At 40.8% G+C, this 22666-nt stretch overlaps 1 protein-coding gene across 1 annotated transcript in view; it reads right to left on the bottom strand.

Annotated features, from left to right (window-relative positions):
- The window catches only part of LOC149224567 (AICARFT/IMPCHase bienzyme family protein), a 155836-nt gene extending 134369 nt beyond the window's left edge, over positions 1–21467 (bottom strand). Inside the window, exon 1 of the mRNA XM_089386161.1 lies at positions 21100–21467. Coding sequence (XP_089242287.1) covers positions 21100–21313 — 214 coding nt within the window. The 5' untranslated portion in view covers positions 21314–21467. The remainder of the gene's footprint in view (positions 1–21099) is intronic.
- Between the last annotated feature and the right edge of the window lie 1199 nt (positions 21468–22666).

Raw genomic sequence — 22666 nt, 5'->3', positions numbered from 1 at the left:
CGTTGGGAGAATGGAGTCTACAATGAATATGAGTAGGATTTCTTGGTTCCCAATCAAGGAGACCTCAAGATCACTTCGCTTACCTTCTAGGTCAAGAAGAAGCAACCTTGCAGCTTTATATTTCGATGTGCAAAAGGAATGGCTTGTCAAGGTCGAATTCTTTGATAGAATTACCCCTAGGAAATTTCACTCATATTACATGGCCCATAAATTGAGAGATGTTATAATAAAGACAAATTCCATAATTTTAATCAATAAATGCATGCAACAATTAGCCCTAGATTAGCAAAAATCCCAATCCAACATATGTGACAAAAGTAAACAAGAATAACATCAAAAAGCATGTACTTACATGTAACAGAGTATATCCAACCATTCACAATTGACAAGAGAGAAGCTCCAAGAGAAGATAGACCAATATCCACACATCAAAACTCATCCATAAAGCTCCAATTCATCCTCTAGAAAAAGTGCGAAAATCTCAAGAGAGATAAGAGATCCCAACCAAAGTGATGATGAGAAAATGAGCTCATCTCACTTGTATTTATACAAAACTTAGAGGTTCGAATTAACCTCCTTGGCCTATATAAGCCCCAAAAATAAAATAATGTTCTAATAATTCAACCTTTGGTAACAAGCCCACCAAACTAGCTCGTAAATGAAAAAGTAAGCCTCTCAAGAGGTCAAATAATAAACTATGCATGTCGTAAGGCCCTCTAAGAGGCCTAATGAGGTCCATGGGTTCCACAATGAAGAATAAGACCCTCAAAAGCAGTGGACAAGGGTTTGGCCCCTTATAATAACGTGTGGTGCTCCAAATGACATGTGGAGTCACACAAGTGTCCTCATGGGTTTCCAAACAAACCAAAGATGCTTGTAGATCGCCTGCTAGGGCTAGGATGATGGTGTAGTGGATGCCACATTATCGTGCAAGTCCTGGATCATCTGCCAAGTGTATGGTGCAAATCTGGGGCCAGCTAGGCATGATGGATCAGGTGCATCTTCCTAGTCCAATAAATGAACCACGAGCAATCTCTGAATGTCTATGGGGATCCATGGAGTGTTGTCTACTGCTACGGAGTACCATGGCTCTCAACGCACACCTTACATGTGCCAATATAGCCCTCTAGAGGATTAGGACCCTATATAAGGAGACCAAACCCAAAATGGAGACCATCTGCAATCCTGCGTAAGATCCAATGTGTCCCCTAGCATTCCAGTACAACAAGTCATTAGCGAAATTGAGTAAATGAGCTTACCAAATCATAGACCACAAGTGGGGACTTCATAATGGCCTGCCCTTCCATAATGGGCTTCGAGATGTGCCAATGTCTCCTAAACTCCAAATGGGGTTAACCAATAATCCTATTAGGTGGTTTCTACTTCTAAAGGGGATAATATAGTCAAGCTACATCCTCCAAAAGGTGGTGGTATGTGACAGATCGGTGAATGAAGTAAGGGACGAGAAGGGGCAGCCCTGGGTCACATGTTGAGGTACCAGGGTAGCTAATAAGAGGGAAGCCCACACTTGGGTTTATAATGTATAGGGGGGAGCAATCGTGGTACATGAGGTGCCCCGGGCTTGATTTTCCACCCTTCTTTATATGCCTTTTGCCTAAGTTGCAGGAAACGCTGGGCAGGGGTCCGTTTCCGTACGGAAACGAAACGGAAACGAGTTTCCCCGTACCGTACGGCGTGGAAACGAGTTTCCGTCCGTACGGGCGCGTTTCCCAAAATGGAAACGCGCCCGTACGGACGGAAACTCGTTTCCACGTCGTACGGGCCCCGTTTCCCACAAAAAAATACTTGTTTTTTAAATTTTTTTTTTCCTAATTAGTTTTTAATTTATTTTAGGGTTTCTAATCACTTCTAGAAACCATTTCTAAAGTTATAAAAGAGCAATGCCTCTCATTCTCTCATCACACTATTCAGCAAGGAGTTTCTCTTGGAGATTGGCAGTTGTTTCAGTAGCTGGTGTTTTGAGCATTGAGCAAAGTAGATTTCAGCAGCGGGAGAAAGAGATTTCAGCAGCAAGAGAAGGAGATTTCAGCAAGAGATTTCTGTAGCAGCAGATTTGGCTCAGCTACAGCCATATTTCTCTTCTCTTTTCTGGCATTTCCGGGTAGTTTCAACCACAGAAAATTAATTTGGGTAAGCCACATTCATTTTGTTAGTTTTTTCTTACTATTTCTTCAATTTTTCTAGGGTTTATGCAGCTAAATTGCTGAAAAACGTTTTTTATTTATAGATTTGTTTTTTAAATTTATTTTTGCAGCAGATTTGGCTCAGCTACAGCCATATTTCTCCTCTTTTCTGGCATTTTAGGGTAGATTCAGCCACAGATAATTAATTTGGGTAAGCCACATTTATTTCTTAGTTTTTTTCTTACTATTTCTTTAATTTTTCTAGGGTTTATACAGCCAAAAATATGAAAAACGTTTTTATAAATTTATTATTTACAGATTTGTTTTTTTAATTTATTTTTGCAGCAATGGCTTCCAGCCAAAGTGCAGCTGCAACTTCAAACCCTAGGGCCAACCCAAGGGCTGAATATTATCCTCTTTGGAGGCATGTGGTGAAGCTTCAAAAATGTGGAGGTGGTGGCTCATGGGAATGGCGATGCACTCTTTGCAATATTACGTACAAGGGCTCCTACCCAAGAGTGAAGGCGCATCTGTTGCATGGAGGAGGACAGGGGATTCTGGGTTGCACAAAAACAGCAGATCCGTTGGTAAGGAGGGCATATCAAAGAGAGCAAGATGAGGCGGATGGTACTAAGAGGAGGCATGATGAGCATACTCAGGCTACATCTAACATTGAGCCAAGGATTGTAGTTGAAGCAAGAAAGAGGAGAGGTGGTCTGGGTCACAGTCAAGAACATGAACAAGCAGCACCCAAACATACCAGAGGCTCAGGGGCATCCCAATCAGTTCAGGATAGCAGAATTGCTAGATTGGTGAATGTGCAAGCAAGAGAAGAAGCTGATTCCAGAGTTGCCAGGTGCATTTATGCATGTGGTATCCCATTCAATGTTGTTCGCTCTCCTTACTGGCAAGATATGTTGAGGGCAGTTAACAAAGCTCCTCAAGGGTACAAGGGGCCCAACTATGAGAAAGTCAGAACCCAGCTTCTCAAAAATGAGAAGGAACTTGTGGAGGACGTTTTAGCTCCAATTCGTTCTTCCTGGAGTAGCTCTGGGGTTACCATAGTCTCAGATGGTTGGACAGATATGAGGCGCAGACCATTGATAAATATCATTGCCACTTCCCCCAAAGGAGCAATGTTTATCAAGGCAGAAGACTGCTCAGGAGAGGTGAAAGATGCACAGTTCATTGCTGATATTATTATAAAAGCTATTGAACAAATAGGGGCTAACAGGGTGGTGCAAGTTATCACGGATAATGCACCAGTTTGCAAAGCTGCAGGTTTGATTATTGAGGGGAGATATGACCACATATTTTGGACACCATGCATTGTCCATAATCTGAATCTGATCTTAGAGGAGATCGACAACAAAGTTTCCTGGATAAAGGAAGTCACAGGGGATGCAAGGGAGATTATCAAATTCATCACCAACCACCACCAGTCTCAGGCCATATTTCGAGAGTACTCCAAATTGGAGTTGTTAAAAGTTGCTGAGACAAGATATGCCTCAAACTTCGTGATGTTGCGCCGCCTTGTTGAGGTTAAGCATGCATTAGTTTCTATGGTGGTGAGTCAACTGTGGATTGAGTGGAGACAAGCAGATTCAGAGCGGGGATCTATGGTGCGTAGATTGTGCCTTGATGAGGATTGGTGGAACAAGGTAGATTTCTTGCTAAAGTTCACAACCCCTGCATTTGAGCTTCTCCGGAGTGCTGACACTGACCAACCTTTCTTGGGAGAGGTATATGATGGCATGGATTCCATGGTTGAGAAAACTATGGAAATCATTTCACAGGAGTCTCCACAACTTCTGTTGTTGATGATCATTTTGTTGGTTTGATCAAGAAAATCATTGTTGACAGGTGGAACAATTTCAATACACCATTGCACACTTTAGCACATGCTTTGAACCCCAAATTTTATGATGAGGAGCTTATTGCTAAAAGCAATGGGAAGAGGAAGGCACCCCATAAGGATAGAGAGGTGGCTACTGGGGTGAAAAAAGCACTAATGAGAATGTTTCCTTCTCACCTACATAGGGAGGTAAAGGAGGAATTTGCCAGTTTTGCTGCAGGAATAGATGATTATGTAGATATATCAGCTTTGGAGGAGAGAAGCACCATGAATCCAGTTAGGTGGTGGATTTGTCATGGAGCAAATGGTGTACATTTGCAAAGCCTTGCCATTCGTATTCTTTCACAAGTGGCAAGCTCTTCATCAGCAGAAAGGAATTGGAGCACTTATGGTTTTATTCATTCTGTGAAGCGCAATAGGTTGGGCTCACAGAAAGCAGAGGATCTTGTTTATGTGCACTCCAACCTTCGCCTTGCATCTCGTAGGGGTCCAAAATACAACAGTGGTCCTTCTAAAGAATGGGATGTGGATGCAGAAAATCCTGATTTGGATCTCTCTCTTGCTGCCCTGAATATTGAGGAGGATTCTGGAAGTGGAATTGGTGCATCATCTTCTTCAGCACCACCATCCACTGTTGAGCATTCTGCTGCTTCTATTTTTGATGAGGATATTTATGATGAAGATTAGTCTTTTGTGACTTGTCTCTATAGTTCTTGCAGCCTTATAGTCTTTATTGTACTTGCAGCCTCATATACTAATATAAATAAAGGCTGATTTTGGATTTTCCAGTTCCTATATTTTTATTTTCATTATGTGATGACTCATGAGTAAATGTGATCATTGTGATGTAAATTTAATCTTAATGTTAAAATGTTTAAGTAAATGTATCATTAATGCTTTATGATTGCAGTCTTGCACATATATATATTAATAATTTTTAAATGTTTTATATATATATATATATATATATATATATTCGCGTTTCCCCATTTCCAAAATTTGGGGAGGTCGCGTTTCGTTTCGCTTCCCCGTTTCCCCGTTTCGTGCAACTTAGCCTTTTGCCTTTTTATGATTTTCTTTAATTAACTGCTCGGGGTTTAAGGGGGGAAGAGCATGATGTATAAGATATATCAATGAATACCCCATTTTAAAGTGGGGCGGTTCATTTCCCACCAGGGGTTGGGACAATCATGGGTTCCTATATGATGAAGGAGGTTCATAGAACCTGTAGGAACCAGGGTGATGGCCATGATGATGGGGTAGAGCTCATGTATTGGTTTTTGCCCACATGCTAAATGTGTTTGTCCCAACCATCTTTTGCATTTTGTGGTACATTTCCTTGTTGAATGTGGCCATATCAATGTTTTTAAAACCGGAACCGGTGACCAGACCGGTCCACCTAATGAACCGGTTTACCGACAGGAACCGGTCTAACCCGGACTGGTTTGGTCTAAACGAACCGGTTTTAGAAAAATACATTAAATAATTATTTTTTAATGAAAAAAACTATTTTTAAGATTTAAAAGCATGATTCCAAGCCAATAGAGACAAAATATGCAAAGATTGCTCATTTATATACCATGTAAAGGTGAATATATCAAAATGGCACCGAGTGCAATACATATCATCGACAAAATACATAAGCAATGAGGCTCTAAATGGCCTCTAGAGTGCAAAAACAAAGCCTACAAACTATGGGGCCAGTGGCCTACTACAAGACTTCAGTCTAGACTCTACATATATGATAATAGTAATACTATAATAGTGATCAACATTATCACTTGAAGTTGAAACTTCTCATGAGTCTCAGTCATCATGATCAAACTCAGTTGGTTGAGTCTCGACTCCCAAACTTTGCAGTCACAAACTTCTCTATTGGTTTAGTGACTTGAGTCTCAAACTTCTGAAGGTATTATGCCCTAATATGCCCTATTATTTCATTTGGTGCTCCACATGGCTTTACATGGCCTCCTATCCCAGCCAAGTGTTGCTTGAACCTGTTAATACCCCCTCCTTGAATGGATTTTTGGAAATATTTGCAGATCATTTTGCCATCAATCATATCACAATGAGCCCATGCAGTATCTCTGGCTTTTGGAGGCATGATGACTCCCTGGATGGTAGATCATAGAAGTGAGAAGTTTATAACACAAAAAAAATTAACTCATGGACAACAGTGAAATAAGGAATTTTCAAGTGCAAATCCTTACCTGGAAATGCAAACTAGCTTCCTTAGCCTCCTCTTGAAGATGGCAACTCCACTGACAGCTACACACTATCTCCAAAATAGCTCCAACTCCAACTCCAAGATGACTACTTCAGCAAATGCCAAAAACTCAACACTCTCCAAGCTCACAAACACTCACAAACACTCCAAAACAGTTGTGTGAGACAAATGAGAGTGAGAAGGGCCTCTTAAACGCTTGGAGAGGGTGTTTTTGGAGGGAAAACACCCTTAGTTTCCCCCCAAAACCCCTAAAACACAGTCCGCATACACTTTTTGCATTACACGGTGGGCATGCCTCTAACCGGCTGGTTTAGGACGGAACTGGCCGGTTTGATACAAAATCGGCCGGTTCCGTCCTAAACCGGCCGGTTAGCACCGGTTTAGGGCAAATTTTAGTGAAATGGGCGATTGAACCGGGTTTTTTTGCCGGTTTAGACCGGCGCCCTTGCTAACCGGCCGGTTAGACCGGTAACCGGTTTTCAAAAACGGTTTTGAAAACATTGGGCCATATATGCTTTTATCTTTCTTTTTAGCTACATCAACCTCTGAACTTCATTCCAGGCCATGACCCAAGGTGTGAACAAGGGGAAGGGTCATGCTAACCCTATGTGGACCTAGTAGAGGAATGTGAACCCAGGTGGGAAAAATGATGAATGGGGTAATAATGAATGGAAAGAGGGTAATATAAGCATATAAGGGAGCAGGACCATGCAACCAAAATTGGGGTTTCCCATGAAATACCATCCCTAGAGCCAAATGGTCAATAAAAGAGATCCCATGGGACTAGAATCCAAGGTTAAGACCTAAAAGGGGTCTAGAGGACAAAAGCACAGACCTAGCCCATTCTTCTCGCCGAATCCCCCCATCAATCCATGCCTAGAAGTGTCCATGATAAGCAAACCACAATACTCAATTTCCAAATGACAAGGCATACCTTTAGATTCGGGAGGCCCACCTTCAAACATATGATCATGGCAAATGGACGAGGGACCACATGGCTGGCTCAAGTGGCGGAGAAATGGCACAATGAGCTAGTTGGTAGTTGCAAGGAGCTGCTTACTGCCGGCTGAGGACCATCTTGGAGAAAATAAAATTCTCCTAGGGATATTACCCACAAAATGGTGGGTAACATTTGGCTTCAACTGGAAAGTGATCTCTCAAAAAAGTGGGCGAGGCTACCTGAACAGGAGGTCACAAGAACTCCAACAATCTCTTGCTTACCGTAGACCTGTCACCTGCACATATAATAGATGGAACAACACAGGGCAGCATGCTTTCATGGTGTCTCATGATCGCACATGCTAATATGTTAGCCATAAAAGTCAACAGGAAAGAAAATATATGCAATTTTAATCTAAATGCAACTAATCTATTATGAGAAATATCATATGATGTTAGTTCTAATGTGAAAATCAACATGCAATGCATCATGATCATACCCTAACATGCACGTGATAATGCTAATGCCAAGTGTAATCATAAAGCCAAGGCAACCAACATATGATCATATCAATATACATATGCCTGCCAATATGACTACTCATGTAGCAAATCCCAAAGCGAATGCAAACCCAAACACATGGAGGATGTTGTGGGCGGGCGGTGGGAAAATATGACGCCCACACATGGATGATTATGTGAGAAGAGGTGAGAAAAGGATGTGATCTAGTCCGTGAGATCTTCTCTTGCAACCAAAATATAGAGATGTCAACAACCAAGCTCATAAACTTCTGATGGATGGCAACCTATGGCATATCATTTCCACCATTGTCCTTATTATTTACGTCATGGCTTATGGCCTTCATTGGGTTATGATTAGTGGGAAAGGGAGGCCAACAAGATGGAGAAACACAAGTAGGTTGCACATGATGATTACATTGGAGAGGAGAGACTATGGAGTGATCAAAACCCTAAGGGTGCGTCCAAGGAGGAAAAGTATAATCGATGAAGGGCTTTTCCTTGACACTACACTCGGGAAGGGGGAAGGGCTCACAGTTACTTGAGATCATACGACTAGGGGTGAGGGAATCACTTGATGAAGACTCAAGATGATGACCAATAGGAAAAAGGGAGGGAGAAATATTGTATTCAACGGGTTGTGCTTTCCCAAAACCATAATCTAAAGGCTCAAGTAATTTGAACATGGAATCATACTCAAGAGAAGTGGGAGCCTTATTTTCCTTAGTATCAAAGATTGGGTCTCTGCTAAAAGGAAAACTGATCACTTCCAACTGCCCCTCTTTATGCAAAGGAAAATAAAGATTCTCCTTCTCGAGAGTATCAATGGGTATGTCATCATAAATAGTGCCCGAGGGGAAGGGAAGACCAATATCATCCTCATTGTCCTTGTCGGTGTCATAAATGGCAGCGCAATCAAATTAAGAACCAGCAATTTCCCAATTCTCCTCTTCAATGTGGGAATAATCTTCAATGTCATCTTTCAAGGGACTAATGGGATCATCTCTCTCAATGCTTTCAAACGAGTATTCATCGGGAGTAATATCCTTGAGAAAGGTAAGGTTGGTCTCAATTTCACTTTCCATAAATTCATCCTTCCCAACACGTGTCCTCAAAATCATCATTTTCATCATGTGGACCCAAGGGGGACCTGTCTTCTTGCTCATTACCTAGATTCTTAATGTCTTGATGATGCTCGTTGAAGGCTTCCTCTTGGATACTTCATGAAGGGTGTGCTTGAAAAATGTCTAAGAAAGCCATCTACGAACTCTCCAATAGATGAGATGCTCCTAGGTTCATGATCATGCAGCCATGAGTTATGACCACTGTGAGATCCCATGAATAATAACATAAGGACATCTTGGTGGACAACCTTCTCTCTTGAAGCATGTGCATTAAATCTCTCTACGTGGTCAATTGCAAAAGGTAGATCATCATCATACACGGGCACCCCACATACCATCCTTCCCGCACCATGATTAGGATGCCCAGGAATGCTAACAATGTCCAAAGCAGGAAATTTACAAAAGAATGACAACTTATTTGAGGTATACATGAAACATATGTAGGAGTCACCAGGGTGAAATTAAAGATGCCTAGAAAAATTCTTGCTTCACCCTACAAGCATCGACCTTGAAGTTCAATGAAGAACTAGGGATTTGTTCTTCCAATGGAGTCGCCAAGAATAATATGTCAATATGTCGTATGGGGAACAAAACACACGTTTTGTGTCCCCGACAACGGCGCCAAAATGTTACCGCTCAAACTAACAGGGGACCTAAGGGGGATCCCTAAAGGGCAATGCTAGGCCAAGGGCAACAAATGGAGACTTAGCCCACTGTCAGCTCAGTTAAGGCTCCCTTCTCTTTATGGACTTCCACCGAGGGGAGGAGCCCCGATATGTAATGGAGTCACCAATGAAGGATAAGTCAATGGATATGAGTGACCCAAATAAACCCTTTCCCAGAAGAGTTCGAAAGATGGAGCTTGCTTGCTTTCTAAGCAAGGTACTATGTATTATAGGGAAAGGAAGAGAGGATTTTGAGGGTTAGGTTTATGGGATAAGACTTGTGAAAGAGTTCCCCAATCCCTGAAATCCTTGTTATAATTGGTATCTCAAATGGTTCTTGAAGAATGATCTTTCAAAGAAGTGGGACCACGCGGGGCCAAGTGGACTCGGTCTAGGGTATGAGGAAAGTATGTAGCAACTAATGATATTCTTACCCTAGACAAGGTAGGGGAAAGGATCAAAGAAATAATTTCACTTGAAGATGTTGTTTTGACCCTATGAGGTACTAGCCTTGGGGATGGCAGGGCAAGATTTGATCCCGGAGCTAGGGCTTGGATTTTCTCCTAACTCCACCGTCGGAATGGCTTCAAAATTGGAGGAGAGCTTGAGGAAAGGCCAGCGCAAGAAACCCTAGGAGATCGAATTTTTTTTATGGCTAGCTTGTCGGAAAATTGATGCCCTAGGTACCCCAGCTTGGCTAGGCCTGGAAGGAGGTGAAAGAATATGAGTTTTGGTGACCACCCTTGGTAGATCAGTGCCTTAATCTTTGGGAGAATGGAGTCTATGATGAATATGAGTAGGATTTCTTAGTTCCCAGTCAAGGAGGCCTCAAGATCACTTCGCTTGCCTTCTAGGTCAAGAAGAAACAACCTTGCAACTTCATACTTCGATGCGCAAAAGAAATGGCTTGTCAAGGTCGAATTCTTTGATAGAATTAGCCCTAGGAGATTTCGCTCATATTACATGGCCCATACATTGGGAGACGCTATAATAGAGACAAATTCCACAATTTTAAGCAGTAAATACATGCAGCAGTTAGCCCTAGAACAGCAAAAATCTCAGTCCAACATATGTGACAAAAGTAAACAAGAATAACATCAAAAAGCATGTACTTACATGTAACAGAGTATATCCAACCATTCACAATTGACGAGAGAAGCTCCAAGAGAAGATAGACCAATATCCACACATCAAAACTCGTCCATAAAGCTCCAACTCATCCTTTAAAAAAAATGCGAAAATCTCAAGAGAGATAAGAGATCCCAACCAAAGTGATGATGAGCAAAATGAGCTCATCTCACTCGTATTTATACACAACTTAGGGGTTCGAATTAGCCTCCTTGGCCTATATAAGCCCCAAAAATAAAATAATGTTCTAATAATTCAACTTTTGGTGACAAGCCCACCAAACTAGCTCGTAAATGAAAAAGTAAGCCTCTCAAGAGGTCAAATAATAATCTATTTGTGTCATAGTGCCCTCTAAGAGGCCTAATGAGGTCCATTGGTGCCACAATGAAGAATAGGACCCTCAAAAGCAGATGCATGTCGTAGGGCCCTCTAAGAGGCCTAATGTGGTCCATGGGTGCCACAATGAGGAATAGGACCCTCAAAAGCAGTGGACAAGAGGTTGACCCCTTGTAATAACTTGTGGTGCTCCAAATGACATGTGGGGGCACATAAGTGTCCTCATGGGTCTCCAAACAAACCGAAGATGCCTGTAGATCGCCTGCAAGGGCTAGGATGATGGTGTAGGTGATGCCACATTATCGTGCAAGTCCTAGATCATCTGCCAAATGTGTGGTGCAAATTTGGGGCCAGTTGGGCATAACGGATCAGGTGCATCTTCCAGTTCTAATAAATGAACCACGAGCAATCTCTAAATGGTTGTGGGGATCCATGGAGTGTTGTTTGTTGCTATGGAGGCCCATGGCTCTCAACGCACACCCTACATGTGCCAATATAGCCCTCTAGAGAATTAGGACCCTGTATAGGGAGACCAAACCCAAAATGGAGACTATCTGCAATCCTGCATAAGATCCAATGCGTCCCCTAGCCTTCCAATACAACAAGTCATTAGAGAAATCGAGTAAATGAGCTTACCAAATCATGGACCACAAGTGGGGACTTCATAATGTACTGCCCTTCCATAATGGGCTTCGAGATGTGCCAATGTCTCCTTAACTCTAGATGGGGTTAACCAATAATCCTATTAGGTGGTTTCTACTTCTAAAGGGGATAATATAGTCAAGGTACATCCTTCAAAAGGTGGTGGCATGTGACAGATAGATGAATGAAATAGGGGACAAGAAAGGGTAGCCTTGGGTCACATGTTGGGGTACCAGGGTAGCTAATAAGAGGAAAGCCCCCACTTGGGTTTCTAATGTATAGGAGGGAGCAATCGGGGTACATGAGGTGCCCCGGCCTTGATTTTTCCACCCTTCTTTATATGTCTTTTGCCTTTTTATGATTTTCTTTGATTAATTGCTCGGGGCTCAAGGGGGGAAGAGCATGATGTATAAGATATAGCAGTGAATACCCCCTTTTAAAGTGGGGCGATTCATTGCCCACCAGGGGTTGGGACAATCATGGGTTCCTATATGATGAAGGAGGTTCATAGAACCTGTAGGAACCAAGGTGATGGCCATGATGATGGGGTAGAGCTCATGTATTGGCTTTTGCCCACGTGCTAAATGTGTTTGTCCCGACCATCTTTTGCATTTTGTGGTACATTTTCCTATTGAATGTGGCCATATATGCTTTTATCTTTCTTTTTAGTTGCATCAACCTTCGGGCTTCATTCCAGGCCATGACCCAAGGTGTGGGCAAGGGGAAGGGGCATGCTAACCCTATGTGGACCCAGTGGAGGAATGTGGACCCAGGTGGGAGAAATGATGAATGGGGTAATAATGAATGGAAAGAGGGTAATATAAGCGGATAAGGGAGCGGGACCACGCAACCAAAATCGGGGTTTCCCATGAAATACCATCCCTAGAGCCAAATGGTCAGTAAAAGAGATCCCACGGGACTAGAATCCAAGGTTAATACCTAAAAGGGGTCTAGGGGACAAAAGCACAAACCTAGCCCATTCTTTCCATCGAATCCCCCATTAATCCATGCCCGAAAGTGTCCATGATAAGCAAACCACAATACACAATATCAAAATGGCAATTCATAACTTTAGATTCGAGAGTCTCGCCTTCAAACATACGATCATGGCAAATGGGCAAAGGACCACATGGTTGGCTCAGGTGGCGGATAAATGGCACAATGAGCTAGCTGGTGGCTGCAATGAGTTGTTGGCTGCCGGCTGAGGACCATCTTGGAGAAAAAAAAAAAAAAAATCCTAGGGATATTACCCCCGAAAAAGGTGGGTAACAAGGCTGACATTAAGAGGGAGACAATCGTTCCATACACCCCTAAGCAAAATGGAGTTGTTGAAAGAAAGAATCGAACAATCATTGAAGCCACCCGTGCCATGCTACATGATCAAGGGCTACCAAAGTTCTTAAGGGGTTAAGTTGCAAACATTGTCGTATATGTTCAATATAAGAACCCGCATCAAGCACTGAATTTCAAGACACTTGAAAAAGTTTTCGTTGGTAAGAAACCTAATTTTTCTCATTTTAGGATATTTGGTTGTCCCGTGTATTTTCATGTGCCTGAAGAGAAAAGAAACAAGTTGGAAGCATCTGGAAGAAAGCTACATTTGTGGGCTACAATGAAAATTCAAAGGCATATAGAATCTATGTGTCTGGTCAAAGAGACGTGGAAATAAGCCATGATGTCATCTTTGATGAAGACACTGCCCTTAGGAAAGCCAGAGATCTCCCCATTTCAAGGAAAGCTAATGATGATGTTGCAGACAAACAGACTGAACCTCTAACAGATGAACCTACGCCCGATGTTGAAGGACCGATGGATCCCATTGATCCACCTCCCGGTGATCCCTCTACCTCAAGAAAAAGACCTTTGTGGCTCAAAGATACTCTCGAAGATGTTGAAAGACATATTGCTCCAAGAGGGACATTCTGTGAAAGCAAGAAGTCGAACAGGTATCAAGGGTACTTAGTTGCTATGATTACTATTGTTCAATTTGAGCCATGTATGTTCGAAGAAGCTGTAAAGCACCAAGTTTGGAAGGATGCGATGAATGAAGAGTATGAATCTATCATGAAAAATGATGTATGGGATGTGGTGCCTAGACTGAAGGACAAGTCCGTAGTCACCTCAAAATGGCTATACAAAATCAAACATGGAGCAGATGGGAGTGTTGAGAAATACAAGGCCGGATTCATTGCTCGAGGTTTCTCTCAAAAGGAAAGAGTGGACTATGACGAGATATTTGCATCGGTTGCCCAATATACCACTATCTGATCCATTATTGCTCTTGCTGCCACTCAAGGATGGGGCCTACATCAAATGGACCTTAAGACTGTTTTCTTGCATGGCTCGCTTAAGGAGGAAATCTACTTGGAACAACCCCAGGGGTTTGAAGTACAATATCGAAGGCCACATGTATGAAGGTTGAAGAAAACCCTCTATGGGTTGAAGCAAGCCCCTAGGGCTTGGTATGAAATGACTGATAGCTATCTTATGAACCTAGGATTTACAAGGAGCGATGTGCCTCTCATTTTGGTCCTTTATGTAGATGATCTCTTTCTGACAGGTGCAAACTCTCTCATTTATCAATGCAAGAGGGAGTTGGCTTCCGAGTTCGAGATGAAGGACCTAGGTCTCATGCACTACTTCCTAGGCCTGGAGGTCTGGCAAAAGCCAGGTGAGATTTTCCTTTCACAAGGAAAATACATTGTGAAATTGCTCGAGAGATGTGGGACGATGGATTGCAAGATTGTGTCTACTTCGATGGAACTCAACTTTAAGAAGTTATGTGGAAGTGTTGTTGGGCCTGACTTGGCAAATCCTTCTGAGTATCGACAACTTGTGGGGGCCCAAATGTTCTTGGTAAACTCCCGACTGGATATATGTTTCGCTGTGAATACGTTGAGTCAATTTATGGTCGAGACTCGAGCCTCATCACATACACTGGATTGCTGCTAAGAATTCCTTGAGATATCTTCGTGGCACAATCAACTATGGATTGAGATACACTGCCGGGAATTTGAGGCTACATGGATATACTAGTGCTGACTGGGTTGACAGTGTTTATCGACAACTTGTGGGGGCCCAAATGTTCTTGGTAAACTCCCGACCAGATATATGTTTCGCTGTGAATACATTGAATCAATTTATGGTCGAGCCTCATCACATACATTGGATTGTTGCTAAGAATCTCTTGAGATATCTTCGTGGCACAATCAACTATGGATTGAGATACACTATCAGGAATCTGAGGCTACCTGGATATACTGATATTCACTGGGCTGGCAGTGTGGTGGATCGAAAGAGCACATCAAAATGTTGCTTCTCATTAGGGTCTTCTTCGATTTCATGGATGAGTAGGAGGCAGAAATCGATTGCTTTAAGCACAGCCGAGGCTGAATACATTGCAACTAGTGTTCCCTATTGTGAAGTTGTTTGGTTGAGGAAGCTCTTCAATGAGCTATTTGAGCACATGTTGGATACCACCGTGATATACTGCGACAACTAGAGTGGGATTCGCCTTTCAAAGAATCTCGTGTTCCATGACCGCTCCAAGCACATTGATATCAAGTACCACTTTATCCAGGATATGGTACAACGGGGAGTAATAAGGCTCCAACACATCAAGACTAATGAGCAGGTCGCGGACATCCTCATGAAGCCTTTAGAGAAGGTCAAATTATTAGCCATCCGAGAGAGACTTGGAATCGTGGAAAGACCCTCCTATGAGGGTCCCGCTTAAGTTGGACATTGAGCTCTAGGAGCTCCTGGGGGCTTGGGATACTTCTTGGAGCTATGAGCGACCATAGGGTGAGTGGTTCACCTTCTCCTGTGATACCCCACGCTGACATGTGTGTAGGGTGAGTGGTTCACCTTCCCCTACGATTGATGACAAATGTGTGTAGGGTGAGTGGTTCACCTTCCCCTACAATCAACATATGCATAGGATGAGTGGTTCACCTTCTCCTATGGCATATGATCAGGATGAATGGTTCACCTTCTCCTATTGATGCCACAGCATACATCCTACCCATGTAGTCCGGGACTCCTGGGAAGTACCTCTCACCTAGCCAATGAGTTGGGAAAAGTGGATAGGGACCATAGCACTATCGATGGATGCATCGTATACTACCATACTCCCTATGTCTAGGATGCATGGTGTCCCACAACTACATGATCTAGGATCAAGACTAACTTTTGTCAGTGGAGACTGGAGAGTGGTAAGGTCTTGTGACTGACTCTTGGTCAATTCTTTTTCATTATTCATATCAGTGTTGAGTAGAGCAGAGATGAGATGAGATACAGAGATGGTTCACGACGACAGGATGGCATGATGATTGATGATGATGGATGGATTGGCAGGTGGAATTCCCCCTAATTGAGAGGGAGTGTTAAAATTGGCAAATAGGACCAAATTCCACGTTGGGACAGCTCATTTGATGGAGATGATAATAGCATTAATTCCTCTTTTCGAGAGGACCAACATTGATATAAAGATCATTTAATTTGGACAAGTGTGATTTTGAATTTATGTCCACCCATGTGCAAATTGTTCAGGTCGGACACATTATCATGTAGGCTCACGAAGCCCAATGGAAATGACTCTTCACCCTCAACAACTTCTATAAATACAAGTGAATTCTCACCTCATTTGGCATCATCATCAATCACACATTCTTCTCTCTCCTCTCATTGGTTCGTACAACATTGGGCATTTTCTCTCTCTCACACGTGTGGCACAAGGAGGACGAATTTTTGGACAAAATTACAGGGCCGAAAATTTCAGACTTTTCTGCAATTTGGCCAACATTGAATTTGATTTTCCAGGCAAATTTTGACTTCGATTTTCTGGGCAGATTTTTGTTTGGGCAGTCCATACACTTTAGCACAGGCACTGAGGTATTCTGGCACTTTGACTGCAGCAAAAAATTGTAGGTTGACCCTCAAATTTCATAACAGAGGTTTGACCAAGTTTGACCATTAACTTTGTGATTGTTTTGGGCTTATTTTGACCTCCTATTCAGGTCGAGTTTGATTGTCTTTGACCGAGCTTCAAAGGAGACATTTTGCTACTGATTTTCCCACCGTTGACTTTTTGGTTAGGGCTGAATTTGACTGTAAATTTGGGAAGGTTGTCTTGACTGTGATTTGGCAAGTCAATTTTGACTTTTTCTACTCTCTTTCTCTCCGCTGAACATTTGATATAATAATAAGAAGATTTGATCAAAGGATTTTCCGCACATTGGGGTTTTTCCCTAGCATCCACCAAATATGGTGTCCTCGTGTCTTGGCTTGTCTTCCACATCTTGTTTCATGTTCTATCTACTTTTACTGTCAAGGTGATTAGTGGTCAATGTGATTGCTATTGGAAAACTAAATTGAAATTGTCATTGGGTTGCTAAAGGAACATTGAAGTAATCATGCTAAGCATAGAACATACCATTGTTATCTAGAATTAATAGAAGTACATGTAGTTCTACAGCGTTACAAACATGTGTGACTTCAATCGCTTATATCTCTCAAACTAAGAAACAAAATCAAATTCCATAAAAGACCCATTTTAGCTAATGAAAAGTACTCTCAATGAGTTATTATGCACCCTCTGAAATGCTTTGTAGAGGTCATGGCACATGCATGAAGTTGGTTGAAGATTGTTGCCCTACATTCCATCTATCACTGTGCTTCTGTGGCGACCATATCATTGTGGAAAAGCTGAGAAATGGTTAAAATGAGATCGCCCAATCTTTTATATATTGCACACAAAAATTTTAAGCTATGGCATGGTTGTATAAATTTGCAATAACAATGAATGAGAAAACACCAAGTGCAAAGGGCCACAAAGGATGCCAAGGGTTTGTAGAATAACATGGGTTGTTGTAGAGGTCATGGAACCTTCATTGGTAGCATAGAAACCCTAAACAATTCTAAAATGTTGCAGACCAGTGGATGTAATGAATCCATGTAAGAATGCTCCTGCAACGATGAATGAAGATATGAGGGTGGAAAAACTTATAATGCTTGTGGACCAACTGTGATACTTATGGTGTATGGCCCAACGAATGGACTAAAAAGGTGCCAAAAGGAAGTTGGAGATTGATGCAAAACTTTACAGCTAAAATATGCTTCAAAACCTAGTTCTGAAGGGGTGGTAACCTGCTTTGATGCCAATGATCCAGATCTTGGGGACTAAGATCTAGAAGGCATGAAAGTCGAGAGAGGAGGAGAAAAAACATACAGATCTACCATGATACTAATCACAAGAACATTGATAAAAATGGAAAAACTAATACATCACAAAAATATGGAAAGAGAGAGAGAGTTGGAGAAGCAAAATTCTATTAAAACCATTGCATGCAATGAGGCCAATTTTGGGATCTCTCCTTCTCGACCTTCATTCTCTTTCTATTGCCTTCTTAGTGTCTTGTTAACGAAGTCAACTTTAATTAGGTTTTACTCTGTCAATTACATATCTATCAAGTTCCCTTTTACATAAAAATACGACTTATACATCCAAACTTAGACTATAAGCCCCCTTAAGATTCAGATCATCCATGACCTGACCAAAGTAAGGTTTTATGGAATATTAGGATTTACAATCCTCTTAATTTACACATCTGATATCTAGAGTGGAAAGGACCTTAGCAAGGATATGTTCTAGAGATCAACCACTTTGTTATTGCTACCTGTCTTATATTTAATGACTACATGAAATATGAAACTGTTGAATGTAGAAGGCCTATTTTAAATGCCATTATTCATGAATTTTAGATTGGGAATTCTAAAACTGAAGAGGCCAATAATCATTATATAAGATAGATACCTTACCAAGGATGTAGTGTCATATTGTTTGAATGCTTCAACTAGTCAGTAAAACTCCTTGATGTAACTTCATAAGTGTTGTAATTGAGCTTGGTTTGAGATAATATCTCTAATTGGCATGCAAACAAATGCCCTGCCTGCTCAAGAACAACACCTATATTATATTGGGAAGCATATCTCTCAATCCCAAACTAGTTGGTAAAACTCCTTGATTTAAATGAGTGTTGTAATTGAGCTTGGCTTGAGACAATATCTTTGAATGCCATGCAAATAGATGCCCACTCTGCTTAACAACAACATTTACATTATATTGGGAAGCATATATCTCGAGCTCAAAAGGCTATTGCAAGTTTATGAAAATAAGCATTGGGCCAAGTATAAAACATCCTTTAATCTGAAATGCTCGTTCTACATCAAGAGTCCAATCAAAGGTCTTTTGATTGCTAGCCCAATTCAATGGGTGAACAATGAGGGAGTAGTGGCGGATCACTTTTTCTTGTCAAAATTCATGCCTCCCACAAAACTCTTTGTATCTATATTGTTCACAAGGGTGGGCAAGTCCATCAAAACTTGAACTTTCATTGAACCTAGTGTGAACTCCTATCTTATCAATTAAAAAACCTAAGTATTCAATTGAAGTTTGGCGAAAGAATGACTTCTTCATTTCGGTCTTCAATTTGTGTTGGTAGAGGAGGTTAAAAACTATTCAAACAATCTACAAATGATTGAACCAAGTCCTGAAGAAAACAAAAATGTCATCTAAGTAAACAACAACAAACTTATCAAGATGTGGCCAGGATATGCCATTGATGATCCGCATTAAGGTAGTGGGGGCATTGGTGTGGCCCAAGGGCATAACCAACACTCATAGAGGTTGAACTTGGTCTTGAAAGTTTTCTTCCATACATCTATAAGTTCCATTCAAACTTGGTGATAGCCAAAAGTTAGGTACATTGTGGTGAAATACTTCGCCACTTGAGCTGATCAAGAAGGTCATCAATCCAAGCAACAAGGGTACTGGTTAGAAGGACACATTTCCCACTCCCACGTCCCAACTATTGAATTTTTGTAACTATGGTCAGTCTTCATAATGTATATTTTTGGTCATTGATGTATTTGTAAGCATGCTCTTCATCCAAAAGAAAATTTATATTAGGCATGCTATTCATGTCAGTTGTAAAAATGAAATATTTGAATTTATAAAAGAAACAAAAAAAAATTCACTCCAAAAAGTGAAAGTGAGCCTCCTCCTAGTCAAGCCGACCTCTCAAATGGTCAAGTCAGCTCAGTTTAAGGACGCACCCATTCAGCTCATTGCAACCCTATAAATAAGAGGCAATTCAACCTCCCTCAAGACACAATTCGGTTATGTTCAAGAAGTTTGGATATCTAACGCAAGAATGAAGGTCAGAAGCATACGGAGTTCATCAAGGGCTAGCGAAGGGCTATCTGAGGAATCATCATATGTCTGTGCATGTGAAGAAGTCAAGAGAACTCACATTGATCTGAGGAAAGTCGCATCTCCCTATATCAGGATAATTCTGATGGTTTGATGCTCAATCTAAGGCAGTGAAGTCTGAAGAGAATATAGGTCTGAGGCAGCCAGCGAAGAGCCTAATCTAAGGCAGTAAAGAAAGTTATCTTTGAGGCCAGTGAGGCATATTCTGAGGCTAGCAGAGCAGCACTTCTGAAGCAAGATCAGAGCATGTTTCATGGGGCAAATTGACTTGACTAGGAGGATGGACCATGGACCACGTTGGACCTAGTTGTTGACTAAGATGTCTCTCTGTTGAATTGAAGAATTCTCTATTGAAAAGGTTGTTGGGTTTTCCCAGGGTAAATCTTTGCGTTCCTTGTGTGGTTGTCTCTTTATGGTCCTACTGTCTTAAATGTTATATTGTTGATGTCTTCGGTGTAATTTGCTTAATGATGAAATCATGAATAAAAATGATAAAAGGATTAAATCATCAAAAGAAATTATCAGCGTAGAAGACTCTTCAAAAAGCAACACCAACAACTTGGTGGAACATTGCTAGAAATAGAAATATAATAGTTGCCTTTAAGCCAAACCTAGGAATACAATATAAAGTATTTACAACTGGATTGTTAATGACAGGAAGTGAAGCTCACACGATTATCAACAGCAAATAACAATGGTAGGAAGTGAAGCTTACACCATTATCAACAGCAAATAACAATGGTATGAAGTGAAGCTTACACCATTCTCAACACCAAATACCATTAGCTTAGAGCCTCTTTTTGAAAATAGGATTGAGTAGATAGTAGATACACTCTACATGTTTTTTGTGTATTTGCATCTGTACGAGATAGGGAGAGTAGCTGGGAGTGCAACATTACATTCAAAAGAAACCAAATGCATGACATATTGATTCGAAACCATACACACGCACAAGCAATAATATAGAGATATTGGCAGCCAACAACAGCTTGGATATGTCCGACAGGGAACGAGGCAGAACATCTATCAGCAAAGCATGACTACACCCAGTAGAAAAAACGCAGTGACTTCAGCACACACACACCCATGTACACAAGAAGACAGAGAAATGGCCAACCAACTACGGTTTGGATATCCTTTAATACTGAAAATCATTTAGTTTCAAAATGCTTACTTATACTACTAAATAAAACAAATAAAATGTACAGAGAGATTCGACAGAATGGTTAACGGATGTTATAGAATAACCTGAAGCCTGGCCGTGTGCTGAAACGGAGCTAGATTGTGTTGAAGTAGAGGCCATAACTTGCAACCCTCTGTACTGTAAATGGGTTCGTCGATACCCACGATGCTGGATAGATGTTAGAAAGGAAGGCCTTGAAATGTGATAAGGAGTATGGAATGTACAGAGGCGAGAAACGTCTGTGCAGCAGGAAGATCTAATACAGATTGACATCGCCATTATTGATTGATGTATAGGCCTTTCAACGGCATAAAATCTAAACTTGTGCAACAATAGGAAAAAAATGGAACAAAGCCCATGCCAACGCCAATGCACTTTTTAGGGTACAATCCCAGTGGCTTCAAGTGATTCATTCCTTTTTATTCAGTGCGTTAATTCCCTCTATTGTATTTGTCAATTATTTCCCTCCACTAACATTACTGTATTAGGAATATATTTATTTTTAAAAGTTCTTGCCCCTTCTTTTTCTAGGTGGACAAACTTATTTTTATTGATTATTGTGCATGTGGTCAAACTAAATTATTGTCTTAGGAATATATTTATTTTTAAAAGTTATTTTTTAGGTGTCTAATTTGTTTTTATTATCGATTATTTTGTAGGTGGTCAAACTTATTTTAGTAATTAATCGAGTAAATATTATTAATGGTCGAATTCATATTAAAACGCTTATTTTATAATACATTTTAAGTCATAGAGATTTTAAAATAAATAAATATATGTGTATAAATGTTATAGTCTTTTTGTTTTATGTTTTGGAAGGTTTTTTCGCATATTTTCCAGTGTAATTTGTCTAAAATTGGTACGGATTTCTTAGAATCACAAGTTTGAGTTGTAAACTCTCCACAATTTGAGTGCCCTAGGGGCTTTGTAGCGTGTTGAATCCATATGTACATTCAAAAACCCATTTTAAACATCAAAAATCAGGATTTGGCCCAAACACACAACCAAAATCAAGAAATTACACAATGTTGAAGCAAGATAACTCATAAAATATAAAATTGCAGCAATATACCAGCTTACAACAACAACAATAAATAGGCCCATAACTTAAGATAATAAAGTGAAAAATGAATGGTTATCACATAGGTAAAATAGACATTGAATTACAACAAAATTGTGCAAACAAAGAGTATGTAACAACATTAAAAATCCTAAACATCAACCCTAGATAGTGGTTGTAAATTGCACTAGAAGTGACACTTTGTATGTTATAATATATTACACACACTTTCTAACCCTCGAACCAAGACATCCAAGTTGACTAGTGTTGAAAATGGAAAAATTACTATAATTTATCCCTAAATTACCAGGAAATGGTTTTAAAATAAATAATGATTAACACATGGGGGAAGACTCATATGGAGTTAAGGATCAACACACCTAAAGAGGTTGGAGCATATTTATGTTGAAAGGACCAAGGTAAGTTCGCTCACTATCTATAGGAATTTGACCCAAGGCTTCTCAATCTTCAACGATGAAATAAGGGAAGAAACCCACTTGAGGACTTGCAAGAAGGGTTTTTCTAAGAAGGACAATGAAAACAAAATACCATGCTTATTTACTTAACACTTA

This window comes from Pinus tabuliformis, chromosome Q (genome assembly GCF_031772625.1).
Source record: "Pinus tabuliformis cultivar Carrire ecotype Pingquan chromosome Q, CPIR1, whole genome shotgun sequence".
Lineage (NCBI taxonomy): Eukaryota > Viridiplantae > Streptophyta > Pinopsida > Pinales > Pinaceae > Pinus > Pinus tabuliformis.
The sequence above is the reverse complement of the archived record's forward strand: the minus strand, read 5'-3'. Positions and strand labels throughout refer to the sequence as shown.